The sequence below is a fragment of the Calcarisporiella thermophila genome (genome assembly GCF_041956535.1).
Source record: "Calcarisporiella thermophila strain CBS 279.70 unplaced genomic scaffold VTP21scaffold_4, whole genome shotgun sequence".
Taxonomy (NCBI): domain Eukaryota; kingdom Fungi; phylum Calcarisporiellomycota; class Calcarisporiellomycetes; order Calcarisporiellales; family Calcarisporiellaceae; genus Calcarisporiella; species Calcarisporiella thermophila.
The window spans coordinates 115,237-135,183 of record NW_027192194.1 but is presented as its reverse complement, the minus strand read 5'-3'; the positions used below and the strand labels follow the sequence as shown (position 1 = coordinate 135,183).

The window sequence follows — 19,947 nt, the reverse complement described above, 5'->3', positions numbered from 1 at the left end:
GCTCTATTAATTCTCTCGATATTTCCCCAATAGCTTTTCAAACATAAGAATAACCCTGTTGAATCATCGAGCGAAAGTCTCCTACAAGATAAAAGAAAAGCTCGAGCAACGATACCCATCCCTTTCCACTCAAGTCTAGACGGGCGCCTTAATCCGGCACTCCCACACTGCCACACATCGCCGTAAGCAGATTTTGTATCCGATATAGCAAAAAAGGGGGCATTGGCCGAAAATTAACTCTTCGAAAACAATGCTAATAAATTTTATCCCCCAGAGTTGTTTGCTAGTTCCTTTCAGTATTAGTAACACGCCAATGAATTGGCCGAGCTAAAAGTCTCGATCCTCCATTGAAAATAGAGTTCCTGGGAACCAATGTGCGAGCTCGTCGCGCATCGACGTGGCTAGGAATCTTGACCAGGACGCTGGGCGCACCCACTGCGTGCATCCGTTATCCGAACGAATCTAGAATAAGTGATACATCTGGGATAACCATCGCACTTCCCCATTCGTGTTCCCTGTCGTTCATGACGCTTTGCTGGCTCAACTCTAAATCCTTACATAACGACATGGTCCGGGGAGGAAAGATCAGGAGTTTGAGCAGCTTTTCCACCAGGGAATTCGGAATTGAGTAAGCTTCTCTTGAGTTTCGAAGTATGCGTGCGATCTGGCTGGCCAGCTTGTAGTCGCCTGAGGGTGCAGGAGAAGGGCTAGAGGTTAGTTGTTTCTTTAGACCCGCCTTTATTGGAGCCTACATCCCGCGTTGATGGAGCATGGAGCATTATAGGTTTGAAGCTTAATATCCCAACTACTCTGAGTAGGCTCTCAGTGACACCATGCGGAGTTGAGCATATGAAAGGGGGGAGGAATCAGTGTTAATTTGTCTTTGAGAGAGGAGAGGAAATGAGATCCTAATTGTCTAAGGCTTTAGAAAAGGAACTTGAGATTTGGATTTTGTTCGGCCAAGTTTTCGGCAGATCGAGCGCCAGTGGGTGCGTGTCCAAGTCGGCCGCATTCAAGGCTATCCGGCCTTTGGTTTGGGTCCAGAGTTAAGTACCGAGCATTTGCCTCACCCCCATTTTCACAGGAGGTAATTCCTGATTGGCGATCCGATCTTGCCTCTAGACAATCAACCTAAACGAGCCAATTATGTAATGGGGCTCATTCTCGTGCTAGATAGTAAATTTAGCATTACACTTGGACCACCACCATACTTCAGGAGATATAAACTCCTGCTCTCTCCTAGCGCAATCTCACACTGACCTGCAAAATGGCCTCCATCCCCTCCTTACCAAGAAGCCTCCTTCTCCCGCTTCTTGCTTTTCTTCTAATCTATGCTCACATCCCGCTTGTCGATGTCCTCCAAACAGCCGATCCCGCCCCCGTCCCATCGCAATGGAAGCGCAGGCTTGTTGCGGTCGGCGACATTCATGGAGATTACGCCAATGCCGTCAAAGTGCTTGGAATCCTGGGGGTTGCGGATCCAGCTGGTACCGAGGATGTCAAGTGGACCGGAGGAAAGACCGTCCTGGTGCAGACTGGAGATATTGTAAGGAATATTGCCGCTCCAATTCCATTGGTTTTCACTCCAATTGATAGCTCTTTCCTTTATATGTGGTTATTTCAGGTAGACAGAGGGATCGACACGATCAAGCTTTACAAAATGTTTGATTCGCTCTATAAGCAAGCCCGCGATGCTGGAGGACAGGTAATTTTATTACCTCATTATGTCGTTGTTTTTTCCCGAATTTACAACATTTCATGGTTAGGTTATCAATCTTTATGGCAATCATGAGTTGATGAACTTCCACGGCGACTGGCGTTATGTCCTCCAAAAAGAAATTGATACCTTTGGGGGGGTTGAGGCCCGGAAGAAGGCTTGGCTACCTGGAGGGTTTATTCACAATCAGCTCTCTCCTCGCTACAACGCCACCACTATTGCACATTCGACTCTCTTCTCGCATGGGGACATGCACCCGATGTGGGCCAGTGTGGGCTTGGATGAGGTCAACAAGAGAGTGAGCGCATCAGTGATGGACCCTACCGATGACCAAAAGTATAAAGACCCAGTTTTGCATGACAAAGGTCCTCTGTGGTATCGAGGGCACGCGCAGGGAAAGAATGAAAAGGAGGTGTGCGACAACGTCAAGAAGACTCTCGAGGGATTCAAGGTGAGTTTTTCAGCCACGACTTGACCATCAGCTCTGGCTCCTTGCTTCTCGACTTCTTACTCACGCCCGCATCTCTTGATAGGTTTCAAGAATCGTGTCCGGCCACACCGCTCAATACGAGACCGGCCGGATTCTTTCCCGCTGCAACGGGGCATATGTGTTGATTGACACGGGAATCTCCTCCTACTATGGAGGCCATTTGTCTGGCTTGGAAATAGTCGACTACGAAGAACAGGATGGAAAGGTGCACACCTATGTCTATGCAGTATATCCTAATTCGCGCGAGTTGATCTCGAAATCTTAATTTTTTTTTGTACTGGTATAATCGCAGGAGAAGAGGTGTAATGAAAAGATATCTTTTCTATTTATAGTGAAATCGACCTTTCCAAAAAATAAAGGAAAAGCGGGCATCCATTCAAAAATATACAAAACCACAAGAAAGCAACCCTTGTGACAAGATAGAAAGAAAATATTTTTAAAAGTGTGTATATATGCATCTATAAAACATAAGTTGCGTGCAGGGTGCTCAAGAAAAATCAGGGCCATCTGGAGTATCAATGGCGAACTAGGCTAAGAAGTATGGATATCTCGCCTATAAATAGCGGGTTCCCTGCAAAGCAACCTAAGAAAAATTTTGGTTAAGAAGAAGAAAGGAAAACTGTGAAAACAAGAAGAAGAAACTAAACACGAAACGTAAAAAAAAAACAATCAAGGGTATATAAAAAATTCAAACACAATATTGCTGTATATCACAAAACACAAGCTCGATGGATCTCAAGTGGTAGTAGAGACGTAGTGAAGGCAGGTATGAATCATGGCTCATCATCAAATATAATGGCCTCTCTTCGTTTGGACGGCCTACCCTTGCAGTATCCATCGCGCCGTTTGGGGAGCAAGGCTCGCGGTCGGAGGGGGGATGCCAACTTGTGGGCCCGGATCATATTCAGCTCCCCTGCCATCATTCGCAAAAAATTCGGATTGGATCTAACATCACGCACCGAGGGATCGTAGCAGAGCAGGCGTTGAAGTGGGCGTGCGGTGGGATGCTTCAGCTCAGGCCCGATAAGGCGATCCGGGAAGTGCTTGCGCAGGATATTTCGGGCATCCTCAAGTCGCGTGATCAACGCTTGTGCGGTGTCAAGGACTTTCATTTTGCAGCCATTGGCAGGAGTCGGGGGGCGAGAAGACAGCATATCCAGCGGGGGTGCAAAAAAATGACTGAAGAGACTGATGGATTTCAGCTTGATGCTTAGCGGGGCTGTAGTACCAGGGACACATGTGATGTCAAATGGCGCGACATTAATCACATCATCCACCTGCAATCGTTTGGACTTGGGAGGAGTTGGTGGCGATGACCTTGTGTCTTCATCGTTGGTGTCTGTGCCGGGGGGGATGGAAACCGCAAGCGGCGCAGTGATGCCGTCCAACTGCACTTGACGATGGGCGTCTTCATCCTTGGCTTTCTTCTTTTTGCGCTTTTTAAGTGGTGGAATCGTCCCGTAAGGTTTAGGCGCATTGGCGGTCAATTGAGCGATTACATGGCGGTATGCCGCGAGATCGCCGGTGGACTTGCAGGGTTTGAGATGTTTGGTGGTAGTGCGGGATGGGGGTAATGACGTATTGGTGATATTGGCGGGCATCAATACGGTATTATTAATAGGATGAGGGAGTGAAACGAAAACATAGGGTATTTTGAGGAGGTAAATGGATTAGGGAGGGCGAAACTAGGGGCGATGAGGAGAAATTATCGAAGGGATTGAAGGTATATGGATTTAAAGGATGTAGCTTTTCAAATTTTTGGGGGGGAATATACCAAGAAGTAAAACAAACAAAGGAGTACGGGAATAAGAACAAGGACCACGTTTTTTTTTTCTCCGCTGATCCCTTGATTTCTGTCAATCGGATACCGGTGTAGGTTAGGTTACAAACTCTAATTCCGACAGGTTTTCCTTATTTTGCCACTATCGCTATCCTACTAGCTTGTTCTTGCTCATCATCAAAAGGAGTGAGAACACAATGTCTCATAAACTAAGGTACTCTTCCATGTTGACCGGGTCAGAAGTAAGGAAGCAGGCATCGCGTTTTTTTACAGAGAAAAGTGCGTAGAGTTTCAAACCAATTTGATGCTCCCCTCCCCTGAACACTGATAACACCTTATATTATTGGACAGACGCACCCTCTTCAAAAATTACGGGCTCATGGAGGCACCTTGTAATTCCAAACATTTACCCCATTAGTCCACTTCTGGTATTTAGCCGAGAGCTCTTCACCTTCTGAGTACTGTTTTAGACTTTTTTTTATCTCTGTTTCGGTTGAATAGTTGAAATTAAGGGAGAGAGCGCAGGAGAACATGGAAGATGTTCTGGAGGAAGAGGAGGACAAGCCGGATATTGCTGAAGAGCAAGAGTATTATAGTGGTTTCCTATCGTTCATCCATCGATATCCGCAGCTGATACATTCCTTTTCAACCGTAGAGAAGAGGAGATCGAAACGATTCGAAAGGAGCGCGTCTTCCATGCCGATCTCAACGAACAGGACCATGAGATCATTCAGAAGCGAATTGCCCTACAGCAGCGCAAGTTCCAGGCTTTCGAGCAGCGCGAAAAGCAGCGTAAATATCGCAAAATCAAAGCCATGTTCGACTATCTCGTTGAGGAGGAGATGGATTATGTGTTGGAGGAGTGCGACGGCGATGAAGAGGAGGCCATCGTGAAGTTTACAGGATGGGGGTATTTAGCAGAGGTACGACGAGGCATTGCAACGCGTTTCACGGAGAAGGAGAGTAGTAAGTGATCAGTAAGTGCAATTGTGACCTATTTTGGAGGTGCTTATTGGCATGGCGCTAGGTGGAATGACAAATGAGCAGCGCGAGGCGTACCAGCTTCTATTAAGAAAGCGATCCGAGACACTTAAGAAAACCACAGCTGAAACCGTGAAAAAGTAGAAAAAAGAAAAAAGAAAATTCGTGATATCGAAAAATTACTCATCAGGAACTTATTCCTCGGTAGCCAATATCGGATGTCTAGTCGACTTGCTCTTGATGATGCGATTTTGCAAGCACGCAACTCGAAAGATCCGCAAAAAGCCTTTGAGGGTTGGTCCCAGGCCCGTATCCGAGCGTGGGACCAACGCGACAAGAATCCAAACTCGTACTATTACAGGTTCAATGCTCCCGGAGAAGTTCAGCGAAAAGGGCAGTGGACTCCGGAGGAGGAGCGAATTTTTTTCAAGCGACTGGCTGAGATAGGGGCGAATGGGCAGTGGGGGATTTTTGCAATGGGGATACCGGGTCGTGTTGGATATCAGGTATGGCAGTCGTTCCCTTATTTCCTTTGAAGCAGAAAGAGATCCAATTGCTTATGCAGAATACCATCACCCATACATCACTCGCTTCTGATTCAATAATGCTTGGTTAGTGTTCGAATTTCTACCGCTTGCTTGTAGAGAGTGGCCGTGTTAAAGACCCCAACTATGTGCTTGATGAGCGCGGAAAGGCGCACTATCTTTTCTCGTCCAAGAACCCTACCACTGGTAAAGAAGAAAAGGTATTTCGTACGCATCGTAAGCACGGCACGGCAACGCCCTACACTTCATCTTCCGCTGCCGCTTCTGCCGCGGTGGCCACTACAACGAGGCAGACGAGAACACGAAACACCACTCAGGGAGCGAAATCGAAAGCGAAGAGGAGAAAGCGGGGATGGGATCGGCGCGATTCTTCTGACGATGACGACGTCTCCGAGGACGAGGAGTTTGGCGACGACTCGGGCGAGTTTGTCATTCGAAGTTGGGCCACCTCCAAACGTACTCGGACCCGCGCCACCACCAAAATGGCGAATATCCCGTTGGCAGCCAGTGATTTCGAAGCTGTGCAGGAGAGAGAGCAACCTGGAAAGCAGGAGGAAGAGATCGTCTGGGACGAAAACCCGCTGCCTGAGTTCATCGACCCAATCACGCTGGATGTGGTTGAAAAGCCTGCCATGTGTAAATATGGGCATGTGATGGGGTAATGTTCTTGGATTTTTTATTTTTTTCCGTTTTTCATCCATGATTTTTTTCTACATTTTCCTCTTGGATGCCTCGATCCCTCGTTGTAGATATGATACCTGGATTCGCTGCTTGACAACCGAAGGCGCTACGAAGAATACGTGCCCGATGACAAAACAGCCGCTGACCAAGCGCGACCTAATCTTGCTGACCCATGACAACATTGAAGAGTACAGAGGGAGAATCGTTAATCTTTAGCACTCGTGTTGTGTATCTCCCTTGCCTACTTCGTATTATTTTCATTTCCATAATTTTCCTAGTTCACTTTATCATTACTTCTTATTATGTTTGCATCATCTTCAGATAATACCTATCATTTTAGAAAATCTAATAATACATTGAATAATCGATCACGACAGCAATAGAAAAAAAAATGCGATATTGGGATTATCCAGTAAGGTTTTCAATCATGCATCGCCAGGTTTTTGTTTTCCTCCTTTCTGACTATTCGAGTAAAATTATTCACGTTTTTTGTATTTTGCGTTTCGCTTTTGGATCGCGTTGAAAATCAATACAAATAGACAAGATTTAATCGAATTTCATGCCATCACTTCTGGAAAGAGAGCATTTAGAATTTTTTTTGTGTCGCATTTGAATCGAAATAAAGAGAGCAAGATGCCGATGTTTGTAGTTTTTTTTTATCCAATTTATTCAATATATTTCATTGGCTAATGGTGTTAACTACCTGGGATCAAACTAAACCCCGGTTACGGTTTGATCTGACCATACTCTCGGTCCAGCCAGGTATTCAATGCACAAATTAGGTGGAATTTGAGTTTCAGTGGATAGAATAGCTTATTCAATAAGCCAAGACAAAGCACAAGCTACGCACTCTATTTAGCCCGTCTTCCTTACGGAGTCGCGCAATAACGTCCACCAACACCTACTTATCGCCGTATTTCAAGTACTTTCTCGTCTATTTCACCAATAGATAAAAGCCTGGCACAATCATCAGATAAAATGAGAGTTTATTGCGTTTTTGCTTTTGCTCTTATCGCGTCATTCCACTTGGGCTATGCGTGTAACACCTCGAAGGATTGCCGTGAGTCTGCTGTTTGTAAAAAGGGGTTTTGTATAGAAAAGTGCAAAGCTAAGGCGGATTGCCGTGGGTCTGCTGTTTGTGAAAAGGGGGTTTGTATAGAAAGGTGCAAAGCTACGGCGGATTGTAGTGGGTCCGCAGTTTGCATACGTGGGGAATGTGTTGAAGATTTGGTTCGCAGAGGCAAGTGTATGCCTGGATGTGATAAGGGCGACGCTTGTGATGGAATATTTTGTTACGCGCTTAATTATGGGACTGGGAAGCTGAACTATATCTGCGAGGATAACTATGATTGCGGCCCAGATTTATCTTGCGACGACACGAATCGCGGTGGCAATAGTCTCCCTCAGTGCAAGCGCAAATATGGCGGGGCGTGTGAGACAAGCTCGGATTGCTTGAGTGATTTGCAATGCTATGACAAAAAGTGCACCGGAAAACGCAAGAAGGGCGAAGCGTGTAAGGAGACTCTTGAATGCGAGGGGGCGCTCGTCTGTAACTCCGGTAAATGTGGCGATCGTGTCTACGCTCCAGTTGGCGGGAATTGCACCTCGAACTTCGAGTGCGAAACATGGTGTAAAGATGGAATATGTTCAGAGAGATGGAACGGTTGTTGCACTAATGACAGCGACTGCAAATCCGGGGAATGGTGCTATGCAGGTGGAGTGTGTTGCCCAATGAACTCTCCCATGGATTCTGACTGTAGACGCCAAGCTAAGAGAGAGAAGTGCTTGTGAATTTAGAAATTTTTGAATTTCTAAATTCAGAATTGATTAATCCTTGGCTGGGTTAATAAAGTGGTAACGCGACCAAGCTCCGACCAATTTATATACAACCTTCGTTAACACTTTGCCTTTATATATATAAATAGAGAAAGCAATTAAAAGAAACAAATATATTATACTCGTTTCTTTTATTTACTTATAAATTACAATCCAGTTCAGTCATACAGTTTTGTTTCTTTGGATTCTTTTCTTATATCCTAAGGGATCGTATTTCTAACAGTTGCTGAACTGTTACAAAGGTAGACCACATCTTAAGAAGATTCCAAGAAGAATCAGAGAGGAGCACGAGGTTGATTGGACCAGATATTTACATACTTTATTGTGGCCTTTTGACAGCTATGAAGTCTACTGATATTCATCCAAATGCCTTCATTTTAGGGGCTCTACCAGGGGTATATGGATAAGGAAGTGTGAACTAGGGGAGATGAGGAGAAATTATCGAAGGGATTGAATGTATATGGATTAAGGGATGTAGCTTATCAATTTTGGGGGGAATATACCAAGAAGTAAAACAAACAAAGGGGTATGGGAATAAGCTTTTCCTTATTTTGCCATTATTGCTATCCTACTAGCTTGTTCTTGCACATTATCAAAAGGAGTGAGAGCACGATATCTCGTAAACCAAAGTACTCTTCCATGTTGGCCAGGTCAGAAGTAAGGAAGCAGGGATATCGTTTTTTCGCAGAGAAAGGTGCGTAGTGTTTCGAACCAATTTGATGCTCCCTTCCCCCAAGCACTAACCATGCTTTAAACTAATGGACAGACACACCCTATTCAAAAACTACGGGTTCATGTAGGCACTTTGTAATCCCAAACCTTTACTCTATTAGTCCACCTCTCGTATTTGGCCGAGAGGCATTCACCTTCTGAGTACTATATTTAAACGTTTTTTTATCTGTTTCGATTGAATGATTGAAGTTGAAGGAGAGAGCGCAGGAGAGCATAGAATATGTATTGGAGAGGAGGAGGAGGATGGGCCAGATAATGCTGAGGAACAAGAGTATTATAGAAGCTTCCTATCATTCATCCACCGATATCGGCAGCTGATTCATTCCTTTTCGACCATAGTGAAGAGGAGAATGAAACGATTGGAAAGGAGCGCGTCTACAACTCTACGCATAGAAAGAGAGTTGGATTTTCATTAGCCAATGCCATTAATTGCCTGGGGATCAAACTAATCCCGAGCACAGTTTAATATGATCATACTCACGTTCCAGCCAGGTGTTCAATGCACATAATAGGTAGAGTTGGATTTCGGTGGATAAAATACACTATTAAGTGAAGCGAGACAAAACAAAGACTTTACATCTTCTATAAGCACCTCGTCCTTGTCCACACAATAACCTCCACCAGCAGCTACTTATAACTCTCTCGCTTAGTATACAAAATATATTAAGATTTAAATGTTTAGATACAACATGTTTCTGAAGAGCAACCTTGTTGTCTTGGTTGGCATCGCAATGGCCATCACCGTACAAGCTTACGAGCTTTGGTACTGGCGCTGTAGCTACCCTGAAGGATTTATACGAAAAAAGACGATCGAAGGAGACACCTGCGTTGCCCTAGTTAGAGTCGACAATCAACTCTGCGAGACCGTGCCACATGGTTCAACTGGACGCAAACGGTACAAGGAAAGTAAATTTGCGATTTCAAAGGCATTAAACGACATGGCTACATTTACTGTGTCGAGCCTGAAGCATAGTTATCATAACTATATTTATCTACATGGAAATGAAATAAATCCTCTCATTATAAGAGCCCTCAGCTTTATGATTCCAGATGCAGAGATGCACTGCACCAATTAGCTGCTCAACGCAAATCTACTAATACATCTTCAGTATATGGTTTACTATGGATTGGAAATATTTGCCATGAGCTCAATTACTGAGGACAGCGGATTGACCCCTTGCGATAGTTTATTAAGTCTCTAAAAAGGCCTTTATATTGAAATCGTAGTACACATTACCACTACTTCTTATTCAACATCGGTCGCGCTTTACTAGAAGAGCTTTCCTAGTAGAGCGGCACATATTGGGTTTCCAGGTTCCACCGTATTTGGTGCAGCGATTTTGAAGGTCGGAACACGAAAGTTTAGTTTCTTTCTTTATCCGACAAAGGACACTGCCGTTACCATTATCATCTGTTGAACAGCTGAATCCGCCTGCCGAATCTTCGGAGGCTATTATATCTCGTGTATCTGCGACTATGTTCAAGCACTTGCCATAATCAATAAGAACGCAGCCACCGGTGGCCCAAGTGACCAAAAAGGCGCTAACCGAGGTTGTTAGAGCAGAGAACAGAACAATTAACTTTAGCATGTCAAGAACTTTAAAGAATTTTATCTCTATAAAGTTTAAGAGAAAAATATTAAAATTGTTAAATTCTATTATATCATAAATTGAATATGGGAAATTCCAAGCCTGAGCAGACATTGGAGCATCTGAGTTTCAGATGTATCTGCAATTACTTATATATCTTCAAAAATTCGTTAGGCTAGAGAAATAATTCTCGAATACTTTTATAACGCATTCTTCTCATCATCAAAAGCTTTTTACCGAATCTTAACAAGTGTAGGTTAGCGCAAACCGAATGACAAACCCAATAACTCGTATTAACCGTATCTTGTGTTAAAAACAGCCTTGTGAACCCAGTTGATTTTGGGGTTGTTCAAATTCAATTGTTTGAATAGGCGATCAGGAGAGATAATAAAGAATAATATTTTCAATGCTTCCGTTTTCTTCCAAAAAAAAAAAACTAATCTGTTCGACAAATATATATTAATAATAATGAGAGGCAAGTAGGAACAAAAATATCACGAAAAGAAGTAGAGGAAATAATCAAAAAATATAACATTTTACATAACTTTTCAAAAAGCTAAAAGGAAAAAAAAATGAGTATTATTATTAAAATGAAAAATATATGAATGGAGAAAGAAAAAACAAATATCAATGGCTAGAAGGGGAAAAAGAGTGCATCATCACTATCCACTAATAAACGTGGTTTGTACCCCCTTGGTCTCCTTATCCGTCAGCATACTCATTTCCCGCTGGCGTTTGGCCTGTCGTAGTGCCAGCTCTAGTTTCTGCTTTTCCTCTGCTTCTCGCTCAAGGGCCGCCGAATACTCCCGCCGCAACTCCTCCATCAGCTTTTTCGCCTCGGCCTGCCCATCTCCGGATGGAACCCGCTTCACGCGTTCCTCGTTCAGCTGTGTCTCCAGTTCTCTCACCTTGACCTTGAGGTGACGGACCTGGTCTTCTAGCTCGTCCCGCTCCTCGTCGAAGTCGGTCAATTTGCTCATCAGGCGATCAAATTCTCTCTGCACGCAGTCAAGTTCCTCACGCAGCGTCTCAGACCGCTTCTCCAGTATCTGTTCTCGTGCCGAAAACTCCCTCTGTGCCACCTGGAGGGTGGAGCGAAGCGTCTTCTGCTGGTCCTGCTCCACGGATAGATCCTGACGCAGACCCTCAATCTCCTCTTTCAGCTGGGCAATTTGTTTATGCGCCTGGGCCAAGTCCTGTTGTGTCTTTGCGATGCCGGAGGCAGAGGCGGTGGCAATCGCGGCGGCGTGTTCATCGCTAAGTTCTTGATGCTGACGCTTGGTGTCCTCCAGCTCCTCGTGCAATCGAGCCGACTGGTCTTGGAGTTCCTCCAGTGTGCGAGATTTCTCTGCCACAGCGACTTCCAGTTCTTGAGTTTGATCCCGCAATCTCTCACACTCCTCACTCTTTTCGGTGAGCTGCCGGCGCGCCTCCTCCAGCTCGGTCTCGTACTGCTTAATATCTCTCTCCCTGTCGCTGATTTGGGCGCGTAAGCCTCTCTCCAACTCTGCAAAACGCTGCTCAAGCGCAGACTCCCCTTCCGACATCTGTGCCGCAGCGCCAGCAAGTGCCTCTTGCAATTGGTGTCGTTCCCTATCCACCTGTGCCATTTCTTCACGCAACTTCTCCATTTCTGCCGACATTTCCTTCTCCTTCTGCCGAGAGGTGTTAAGTTCCCCTTGCAACTGTGACAGACGTGTCTCCAAGCCGGTGACTTGATTCTTTGTCGCGTCCAGTTCAGCGACGCGTGATGCCAGGATGGCAGTGTGTTCAGACTGCTGTCGCTCAAGCTGCGCCTTCAGATGCTCGTGCTCTTGCCGCATGCGCTGTTGTTTCTCTTCAACTTCCTCAGCACTCGAGTGCAGCTCCATCACCCGATCCATCAGACGGTGGTTTTCTTCGACCTGTCGCCTGATGCGGCTCACCAGCGCGTCCATGTTGAAGGAATCCTCTCCATTAATACTATTTTCGGCCGGATTATCGGGGAGCTCGGCGTACAGCGAGCGGAGTGTGTCGGACATGCTGTGGTACTGATTGCTCAGCATATCTCGCTCCTCTTCAGCGTCAAAGAGGCGTGTGCGAAGAGCCTCAATATCGACTCCGGAGCTGTCTCTGAGAGCTGCAGCAGGATGCTGCTCTCTGCGCGCTGAAGCCAACTCTCTCTCTAGATCTAGAATACGGCTCTGCAACTCGGTTCGCTGCCGACGCTCGAACTCCGCCTCAGCTTGCACTCGTTCGATTTCAAACTTGGTGTCCTCGGTGGGGGCCTGTGCAGCCGCTATTGTCGCTTTGTCACGCTCTCGGGCCAATTCTTCTTCTAGTTCGTGGATACGGTTATGTGCGCCCGATAGGTCGGACTCCAAGAGGGTCAGCGTCGACTGAAGCTCCATCAGTCGTGAGCTATTCTCCATTTTGAGCTCTTCATCCTCTTTATCCGTGTCCCCTCGATGTAACATATCTAGCTGGGAGCTAACATCTTCTAATTCGGCACGCAATTCAGCAATAAGGCGCTCTTTTTCGTCCGAGCCAGGATCGTGTGAGTATTTGAGCTGCATCTTTAGATCTTCGATTTCGTGGTCGCGCGTCTTGAGCAGTTGCTGAGATTCAGTGACGCTTGATTGGAGATGAACAATCAGATTGTTAAGGTATTTAATTTTCTGTTTCAAGTCATTCCTAAAAAATAAGAATGTTTAGGGCATAGAGAGTTTAGCGAGGGAGCAACAGAAAAAAAATCGAAAGAGAATTGCAAAAATAAATAATCACTTACGTGTCTTGTTGAACTCCTGCATCCATAAACCCTGCACCGGCTGGGCTCCCCGAAAATCCACCCGATCGCACCTGCTCTTCCAGTCGTCTAACGCCCATACTTAACACGCCCGCTGCGTGTTGCATCAATTTGCGTTCAACCTCTACTTCTCTCTGGCTTAGACGCGCTAACTCTGTCGTTACTTGCTCAACCTTACGGTTAGCTGCTGCTAGTTGTTCGTTAGCCTGCTTAAGAAGTTTACGATTGTTGGCATGCAATTGTGTGAGTGAAACAGCAGCTTCGCGAATTTTGTTTTCAATGGAGAGTTGATTTGTAAGAGCAGCTGTCCGCGATGACAGCATTGTATAATCCTAATAGAAAATAACGCGCAAGAATTAATATTAATAATATCAAGATTAATTACCGCTAAATTGGCGTCAATATCTTGAGCACACAATTAATACCTTTTTCAACTCTTCAACTTCTTCCATCGGTAAAATCTCAAATCCGCTAGCATCCATCACAGCCTGCGAGACTTGCATCTGCACCACTACTTCGTCCATTTTCTGCATTACCGGGCTGTGAATCATCGACGGCAAGCTTCGAACCGATCCCATGCCACCTTGCCCACTAAAGTCAACGGGCGCAGACATAGCTACGGGAGATGCTTGTAGCATTGTATCGGGTTGAATGGTTGATATTCTCAAACCAGAGGGCGGCTGCCTGCCTTGAAAATGGGTATGCATTGGAGGGGAATTTTGAGGCATCTGTGACTGAAAATCTACAGTCATTCGATGAGAGGGTACATTCGAAAGAGACCGATTCAAGGGTCGTTGCGTCGGGGAAGGAAAGTGATCCGTTGCCATGGAGAATGGCCTCTCACGCTGCGCAAGAGAATGCGGCTCGGATGGAATACGACGTGTCGGCATTTGCGGCGAAGATGTAGGATTTGTCGGCTGTGGCTCCGGGGTTAGGTTGGTTCGTGAACGACGCTGCGTTAGAAAGGGAAGCGTGGGCATCCTGAGATGATTATTTCGCAGCCAGCGGGGAGTGTATTTAAAACAAAAGATTTTCCACCGTCTCTCCTCTTGAAGAATAAAAGGCAAAAATAGAATCGAGTGAAACGAGTGAGAAATCTCGGTGGCGCAGACAAATCAGTGCCATTCCCACAGACGTCGTCTACTCATGACTCTCCTCGTCTTACCGAAGATTTCAAACACCAACAAATGTAGTAAGATGAAGTCGCTAGGACTTTTAAATGATTTATTGCTATTCAAATCACATATGTTTGAAAGATTGGAATGTATTTATTCCAGCCGTGAGCCAGGAGCCAAAGCTATAGAATCAGAGAAACCGATCTTTACTTTTATATTTGGGGCTGATGCGCCGGAGCTGATAATTGCTGGAGCTGAAGGGACAGAATAAACCTCTCACCTATCAAAATCTCGAAATCAGAAATTTCCAAGAGGGAGATAAGCATCAAAGAAAACAAAAATTTGAGCTACTTTTCCATTTAAGAAAATACGCGTTAAATGCACATTAATCCGATTCACCCCAATTGGGACAAATTACACCTGCTTTAATTAAATATTTGATCATGATATTCTCAGAGTTGCAAGATTCCCAACTCAAACGCGTCGTTTTTGCCACCAGTCAAGCAAATTTAGGACATCTCTTAAAATATCAAAGTCACTCAGGGGAGGAGCTTTTTCGCTCTTATAATCGAGCTCATTGATCAGCATGACAAAGTCAAATAAATGTAGAGCGAAAAAGGAGGGGCCTAAACGTGCTATCTCAGCATATTCCTTTTTCATCAAGCAACATCATAAGAGTATTTCAGATCATAAAGCTGGCAGCAAAGGTAAACTCATTTTAAAACATTTTCAGAATTCTTCATCAATCCATTTCTATTGGCATTGTGGGAGGAAAGGTGGTGGATGGAAAAGGCTCGCGGAAATTTGGAATTCAATGTCTGATCAGGAAAAGCAGGTGAGCAATCCCTTCAATATATGGAATAATAGAGATGGTAAGCCCTCAAACAATTTATTAGCCCTATTATCGAATGGCCGACGAAGATAGAGATAGGTTCATCAGGGAGCGTTACGAGTACAGGGTAGGTGGATGCTTAAATTTATCCTATATCATTGAATCATTTCTTCCAATTTTCTCCAAATAATGAAACCAGAAACACACGATTTCAGAGGAAGCTTCGATCTTCTCTCAAGAGTACTCTCAAATGAGATCGCCCTTTACACCAAGTATCTCCAGTATCACACAGCAACAAAATAAGGTGATATATTTTCCCGGGGATAACGGTGCACAGAATAAGGAAGAGCCTATTGAGATAAACGGATTTGTAAAGGTGATATATCCTTAACAGCTAGTCCTTCTATCTTTCTTTTAATGTCTGCGCCAATTTCTTATACCAATAAATAGCTGGATCAATTGCCTATTTTTCGAAATACACAGGACGAACGCAGATTGAGCGACCTCAACGTATATTTTCTCTCGTTGTTTAAATGGTTCATTTTATTTGAATGGCTAAAGCCAATTTTAACTATTTTCCAATTTTTATATCGAAAACATTCCAGCCCTTCGATTCAAAGCCCAAGCATGATAAACGAATTGAAAAGGTAATAAGAAAAAAAGGGCTTTCGAATGTATAGCTGAAACTAACATGTAGTGATGGGCAGGAGCAATCCATGCTATGTAGCGACCTATCCAACCACGCGAGAGAGAGAAATCTTGGCATGGTAACAAGTCATGAAAAGCTCGAACAAAGACATCTACAAGCGGGAGAGAAATCGCAAATGGAAGACAGCGACATAGATAAGATAGAGCGGTCTAGTTTAAATCCGGCTTCAACTAGCCAAATGATTATGGGCTCAGAGCCAGACCTCAAAGAGAATCAAAAAGAGTATCTCCTGACGGCGGCGTTTGAACCGCCAATTTCACTAGTTTCTGCCGTCCCTTTCACTTCGAACCCATTTGATCATACGACATGGATACCAAAGGGGGAAACGGAGACGAGATCCTGTGTCATTATCTTATTTTTAGTGTATTCAACTTATATAACTTCAAATTTCTAATTCTTCCTTATTGTCCTTGTTATCAATAGCACCAACTGCACAATGAGAGGCAGATATCAACCCATTTCTTAAGTGCAGAGTCAGATCAGTCACGGGATCAGTTATTTTCGTCGGATCCGTATCATGAGTGCCTGCAATGTTCCCCCTATTCGAATGTGCCATATCAATCTCAGTCCTATTCATCAGAAAAAGAGTTACAACTGAATTACCATTATAGCAGCCCTTGCTACAGGGTGAGCGGCGTCGTGTTTATTTGGTAGCGATGCTATTCCATTGATTAAATTATATTTATAAAATAGAACTATCCTATGTCTGTTCCCTTGTGCCACCCATATCCAGAGACACTTCATTACAACCAACAAATATTGGTGAAACTCCCTGTCAACCACTTCGAGTGCCAATATTACCCGCACGATTTTAGCACTTTCAATTTCGAGTCATTCAACGTGCCTAATCTATCCAAATCTCGATCTCAGGCGATGGCAGCGCCTCCTCCAACGGAACTAGCTTCTCTAGTGCAATATTCTGACATGGGACATTACTATTCCGTCTCCCAGGATCGCCGCGCCTCACTTTAATTGCAATGCCTTTATTTGAGTTGTTTTTCACTTATCACATATAAGTGAAAAACAACTAAAATTTTATATTGTGATAGGCTTGCTGTCAAATAGGGCACATAACTATTCAATTCTATTTTGGGTACTTTTCTTACAACTGCGGATACTATAATTATCACCACTCGCTTAAATTTGGGTTTATTTATGTTGGGTATTGCACTACTTCTAATTCTATTTCCCCAAAGCAATCAAATTATCAAGAGATATTGTATTTGTAAGCAAATACCGGCGAAAAATAGTATTTTGGTCTTACATCAATAATGGAAAGTGACTTATAACTTGGTGAAAAATCTTCAATCACATTTTAATAGCAGTTTTTTTGTTTTTCGAATTATGGAAATATCTATTTTTTTTTTTCCAATAAGTAAATCGAATCAAGCAGAGAAATGACTATATTAAATCTAACAGGCAGAAAAGATAAGGCGGGCCAGGTAAAAATCAAATGCTTCGTAAGGTTATGTACATGTTTTGAATTAGAAACTATAAAGTAAGTCTATTATACTACAACTTCATCCTGCTAAAGCTCCCACTTGCATCCTGCATACTAAACAGAGAAGTTTTCTTTCCGGTAGAAGAACTCCCATTACCACTTGATGACCGATTCGTAGGCGACGAAGCATATAATGAATTGGTAGTTGGACTAGGCATTCCAGAAAGGATCGGGCTCCCAAGACTTGGTGAAACGGCTCGACGTTTCATGCCGAAGTAAAAATCAAATCGGTCCTCTGACGCTAATTGACGTATCAGGCAAATCTCGGTTATTGACATGCTCACTATCTAGACAGTGGAAATAAGCTTACCTTTTCGTTTAAATTTGGATGAAACGAGTCCAGAGAGTGTGGGCGATGACATAGAATCCTATTGGGTCAAGAAACAGTTAATATTCCGACCCAGTCCCATCGAAAAAGAAAAAATATTTTCATTATTTCTTGAGAATCACTTACACTCAGTTCAGCCTCAGGGTTTGACTTAGGTCCTACTTCCTTATTTTCTCCATCTCGGAACTTCGTCCACAGGAGCGAACTAGGTACAACAGCTCCCTTATTGTCCTCATTATTATGATTGATATCTTCATCCATCCCCGCCTCGTCTCCCTTAAGCATGTGCACCAATTCACGCTCTTGTTTTATTTCAAACTCTAGTGGCTTGGATTCGTCTTCTAGTTGTGAAAGGATACGCTGAAAATTTTTGGCCTTTGGCTACCAAATATAACAATAGTCGTTAGGAGAATGTTCGTTAAAAAGTTTCTTCGAGGAGAATATATTTTCGATGATAGGGTATAGGGTCATTGGGAATTCTTACCAATAGGCTAGATCGTCGGACCACACTCCGGTGGATAACACCTCCTCCAATAATGCGCGGTGATGTGCTTGTCAAATGTCTAAGTTCGCGCGGTGATTCTCCTCCACTTGTACATCTTCCCACCAAGTTGCTCTCCCCTTGCTGAGGGGTCCTCGACCTCAAGTTGCTTGTGTAGTGATGCCGTGCAGTCAGCTTATGACGTCTGTGCCTTGTTCGCGGGCTGATGATTCCTCCACCGCTACTAAGTTCTTTCTCCGACAAACTCTCGCTGCTCGCATCGCCGTCAAGACTCATTTGCCGCTCAGGAGTCAAACGCATATCATGATAGGAACGAACTGGAGTAGAAGGGGCACCCATCATGGTGGCTGTAGTATTAATGGTCGTGGATCTTGGAGTAGAGGAGGCAGAATTGGGTATAGAGAAATCGGGAAGATGTGAGTTGTTTGTTATGGAGTTGTGCATGGACGTCAAGTGAGATATCGAGGAAGAGGGATCCAAAGGTGAGAAATCAAACATAGTATCTGCAGAAGGATTTGCAGAACGATGGACGGAAGATTTTGATGATATGCTCCTTTTTCGTTCGTCACCTGAGTCCCACGGCGCTGGACATGCGTACGGATCGGTGAAGCTATTATCAACGTAGGGCATGCGTAGAGAGAGGGGTTTTTCGAAGGGAGAATCGAAGGAATGATCGGAATCGGTATTGGGAGGAATACATTTTAGAGAGTCAGTACTACTGAATTCACCGCCGCTACTACTCTCGTCCGTTTTTTGGCGTTTCTTGCTTGCTTCTAGGGGCGGATTAGTCGACATGTGTATGGGAAGAACCTAAACCTGCTGCAGGCTCAACCTTGTGCTCAGGCCAGCGACATGAATTTTGTGGCGCAGAAGATGAGCCTATATATATACCGGAATGCAGATGAATATCGAGGATAGTCTTGGCTCCATTGATGACGCCTAAGCTTGACTTTTCTGCATATACTTCTAGCTCTCATTTACAGACAATTACCATCAATACAACTATGCCTCGCGTAATTGAATATTTGTCTACCACATTTGTGTTCACCATAAGTTTAGCCTTTACATTTTATGGACTTTTGACTCCAGATTGGTAGCTAATGGATAAGAGAAAATATTTACTTTTCAGCTTTTAATTTCTGCTCTCTTGACATTAGGCTGATCTTTACCCCACCTAAGCCTTTCCGAATGGAGACTCATTATGGGCTTTTTGAGAAATGTTCGCAACTAACGGGCGAATGTCGGAGATTTCCTTTGCAATCCGCTGGTGATTGTGAAGAGGAAAATTTCTGTGAGAAATGTATGCCGGATATGTATAAATTCCCCATTAGTCGATTTAGGCTTATCATCCACCAATATTAACAGGGCAACTAGCAGGCTACTCTCTTGTGACAGCTGCTATAATTGCATCGTTTACCTGGATTTCACTTATCGGCATAATGTGTGGAGGAAGAAGGAGTATGGAGAAGGGATGGAGATCTGCCGTTGGCCTATTTCTTCTCAACGGTAGTTATATAAACATATATATCGGTTAGTTAACTGGTTCCAACCCATACTTAATTTGCACATTTTTAGCTCTTTTTGGTGCACTTTCGATGTCCCTTATTGCCAATCTCTATAACTCGAGCAACACATTTTATTTTGGCACACGTTATGGCATGAGCTTTATACTAGCAACTATTGGGTGGTGCCTATCGCTATTCTGTAGTGTAGGGCTAGCACTAAGCGTCTTGTTTGGTCCTCCTGGGTATGATTACGAACCGATTAGGTAGAATAATTGTTACATGTTTTCGTACTATTTTGTCTTGTACAAGTTTCCTTGAA

General features: G+C 44.1%; 11 protein-coding genes across 11 annotated transcripts; 6 read left to right on the top strand and 5 right to left on the bottom strand.

The window, feature by feature from the left end:
- Nucleotides 1-448: 448 nt before the first annotated feature.
- Nucleotides 449-772, bottom strand: VTP21DRAFT_8303 (uncharacterized protein; the record flags this gene model as incomplete). Its single annotated transcript, XM_069399139.1, has 2 exons — nt 449-707; nt 753-772. 2 exons carry the CDS (start codon nt 770-772, stop codon nt 449-451), a joined length of 279 nt encoding a protein of 92 aa, XP_069254585.1.
- Nucleotides 773-1,267: 495 nt separating this feature from the next.
- Nucleotides 1,268-2,472, top strand: VTP21DRAFT_8302 (uncharacterized protein; the record flags this gene model as incomplete). The annotated part of the gene is made up of 4 exons (XM_069399138.1): nt 1,268-1,546; nt 1,625-1,705; nt 1,767-2,168; nt 2,251-2,472. 4 exons carry the CDS (start codon nt 1,268-1,270, stop codon nt 2,470-2,472), a joined length of 984 nt encoding a protein of 327 aa, XP_069254584.1.
- A 508-nt stretch (nt 2,473-2,980) lies between these two features.
- Nucleotides 2,981-3,808, bottom strand: VTP21DRAFT_8301 (uncharacterized protein; the record flags this gene model as incomplete). The annotated part of the gene is made up of 1 exon (XM_069399137.1): nt 2,981-3,808. The coding sequence occupies one exon, from the start codon at nt 3,806-3,808 to the stop codon at nt 2,981-2,983; it is 828 nt and encodes a 275-aa protein (XP_069254583.1).
- Nucleotides 3,809-4,184: 376 nt separating this feature from the next.
- VTP21DRAFT_8300 (uncharacterized protein) lies at nt 4,185-6,410 on the top strand (the record flags this gene model as incomplete). The annotated part of the gene is made up of 8 exons (XM_069399136.1): nt 4,185-4,266; nt 4,339-4,415; nt 4,489-4,574; nt 4,643-4,953; nt 5,015-5,108; nt 5,177-5,474; nt 5,585-6,171; nt 6,263-6,410. 8 exons carry the CDS (start codon nt 4,185-4,187, stop codon nt 6,408-6,410), a joined length of 1,683 nt encoding a protein of 560 aa, XP_069254582.1.
- Nucleotides 6,411-6,883: 473 nt separating this feature from the next.
- VTP21DRAFT_8299 (uncharacterized protein) lies at nt 6,884-7,985 on the top strand (the record flags this gene model as incomplete). Its single annotated transcript, XM_069399133.1, has 2 exons — nt 6,884-6,956; nt 7,420-7,985. 2 exons carry the CDS (start codon nt 6,884-6,886, stop codon nt 7,983-7,985), a joined length of 639 nt encoding a protein of 212 aa, XP_069254581.1.
- Nucleotides 7,986-9,436: 1,451 nt separating this feature from the next.
- Nucleotides 9,437-9,838, top strand: VTP21DRAFT_8298 (uncharacterized protein; the record flags this gene model as incomplete). Its single annotated transcript, XM_069399132.1, has 1 exon — nt 9,437-9,838. The coding sequence occupies one exon, from the start codon at nt 9,437-9,439 to the stop codon at nt 9,836-9,838; it is 402 nt and encodes a 133-aa protein (XP_069254580.1).
- A 174-nt stretch (nt 9,839-10,012) lies between these two features.
- VTP21DRAFT_8297 (uncharacterized protein) lies at nt 10,013-10,351 on the bottom strand (the record flags this gene model as incomplete). Its single annotated transcript, XM_069399131.1, has 1 exon — nt 10,013-10,351. The coding sequence occupies one exon, from the start codon at nt 10,349-10,351 to the stop codon at nt 10,013-10,015; it is 339 nt and encodes a 112-aa protein (XP_069254579.1).
- Nucleotides 10,352-11,013: 662 nt separating this feature from the next.
- On the bottom strand, nt 11,014-14,116 carry VTP21DRAFT_8296 (uncharacterized protein; the record flags this gene model as incomplete). Its single annotated transcript, XM_069399130.1, has 3 exons — nt 11,014-13,024; nt 13,119-13,468; nt 13,562-14,116. The coding sequence occupies 3 exons, from the start codon at nt 14,114-14,116 to the stop codon at nt 11,014-11,016; spliced, it is 2,916 nt and encodes a 971-aa protein (XP_069254578.1).
- A 949-nt stretch (nt 14,117-15,065) lies between these two features.
- On the top strand, nt 15,066-16,764 carry VTP21DRAFT_8295 (uncharacterized protein; the record flags this gene model as incomplete). The annotated part of the gene is made up of 8 exons (XM_069399129.1): nt 15,066-15,086; nt 15,148-15,210; nt 15,283-15,459; nt 15,534-15,593; nt 15,689-15,730; nt 15,791-16,135; nt 16,216-16,419; nt 16,486-16,764. 8 exons carry the CDS (start codon nt 15,066-15,068, stop codon nt 16,762-16,764), a joined length of 1,191 nt encoding a protein of 396 aa, XP_069254577.1.
- Nucleotides 16,765-17,304: 540 nt separating this feature from the next.
- VTP21DRAFT_8294 (uncharacterized protein) lies at nt 17,305-18,918 on the bottom strand (the record flags this gene model as incomplete). The annotated part of the gene is made up of 4 exons (XM_069399128.1): nt 17,305-17,534; nt 17,604-17,661; nt 17,748-18,002; nt 18,106-18,918. The coding sequence occupies 4 exons, from the start codon at nt 18,916-18,918 to the stop codon at nt 17,305-17,307; spliced, it is 1,356 nt and encodes a 451-aa protein (XP_069254576.1).
- Nucleotides 18,919-19,127: 209 nt separating this feature from the next.
- VTP21DRAFT_8293 (uncharacterized protein) lies at nt 19,128-19,895 on the top strand (the record flags this gene model as incomplete). Its single annotated transcript, XM_069399127.1, has 4 exons — nt 19,128-19,216; nt 19,281-19,423; nt 19,489-19,629; nt 19,699-19,895. 4 exons carry the CDS (start codon nt 19,128-19,130, stop codon nt 19,893-19,895), a joined length of 570 nt encoding a protein of 189 aa, XP_069254575.1.
- Nucleotides 19,896-19,947: the final 52 nt, after the last annotated feature.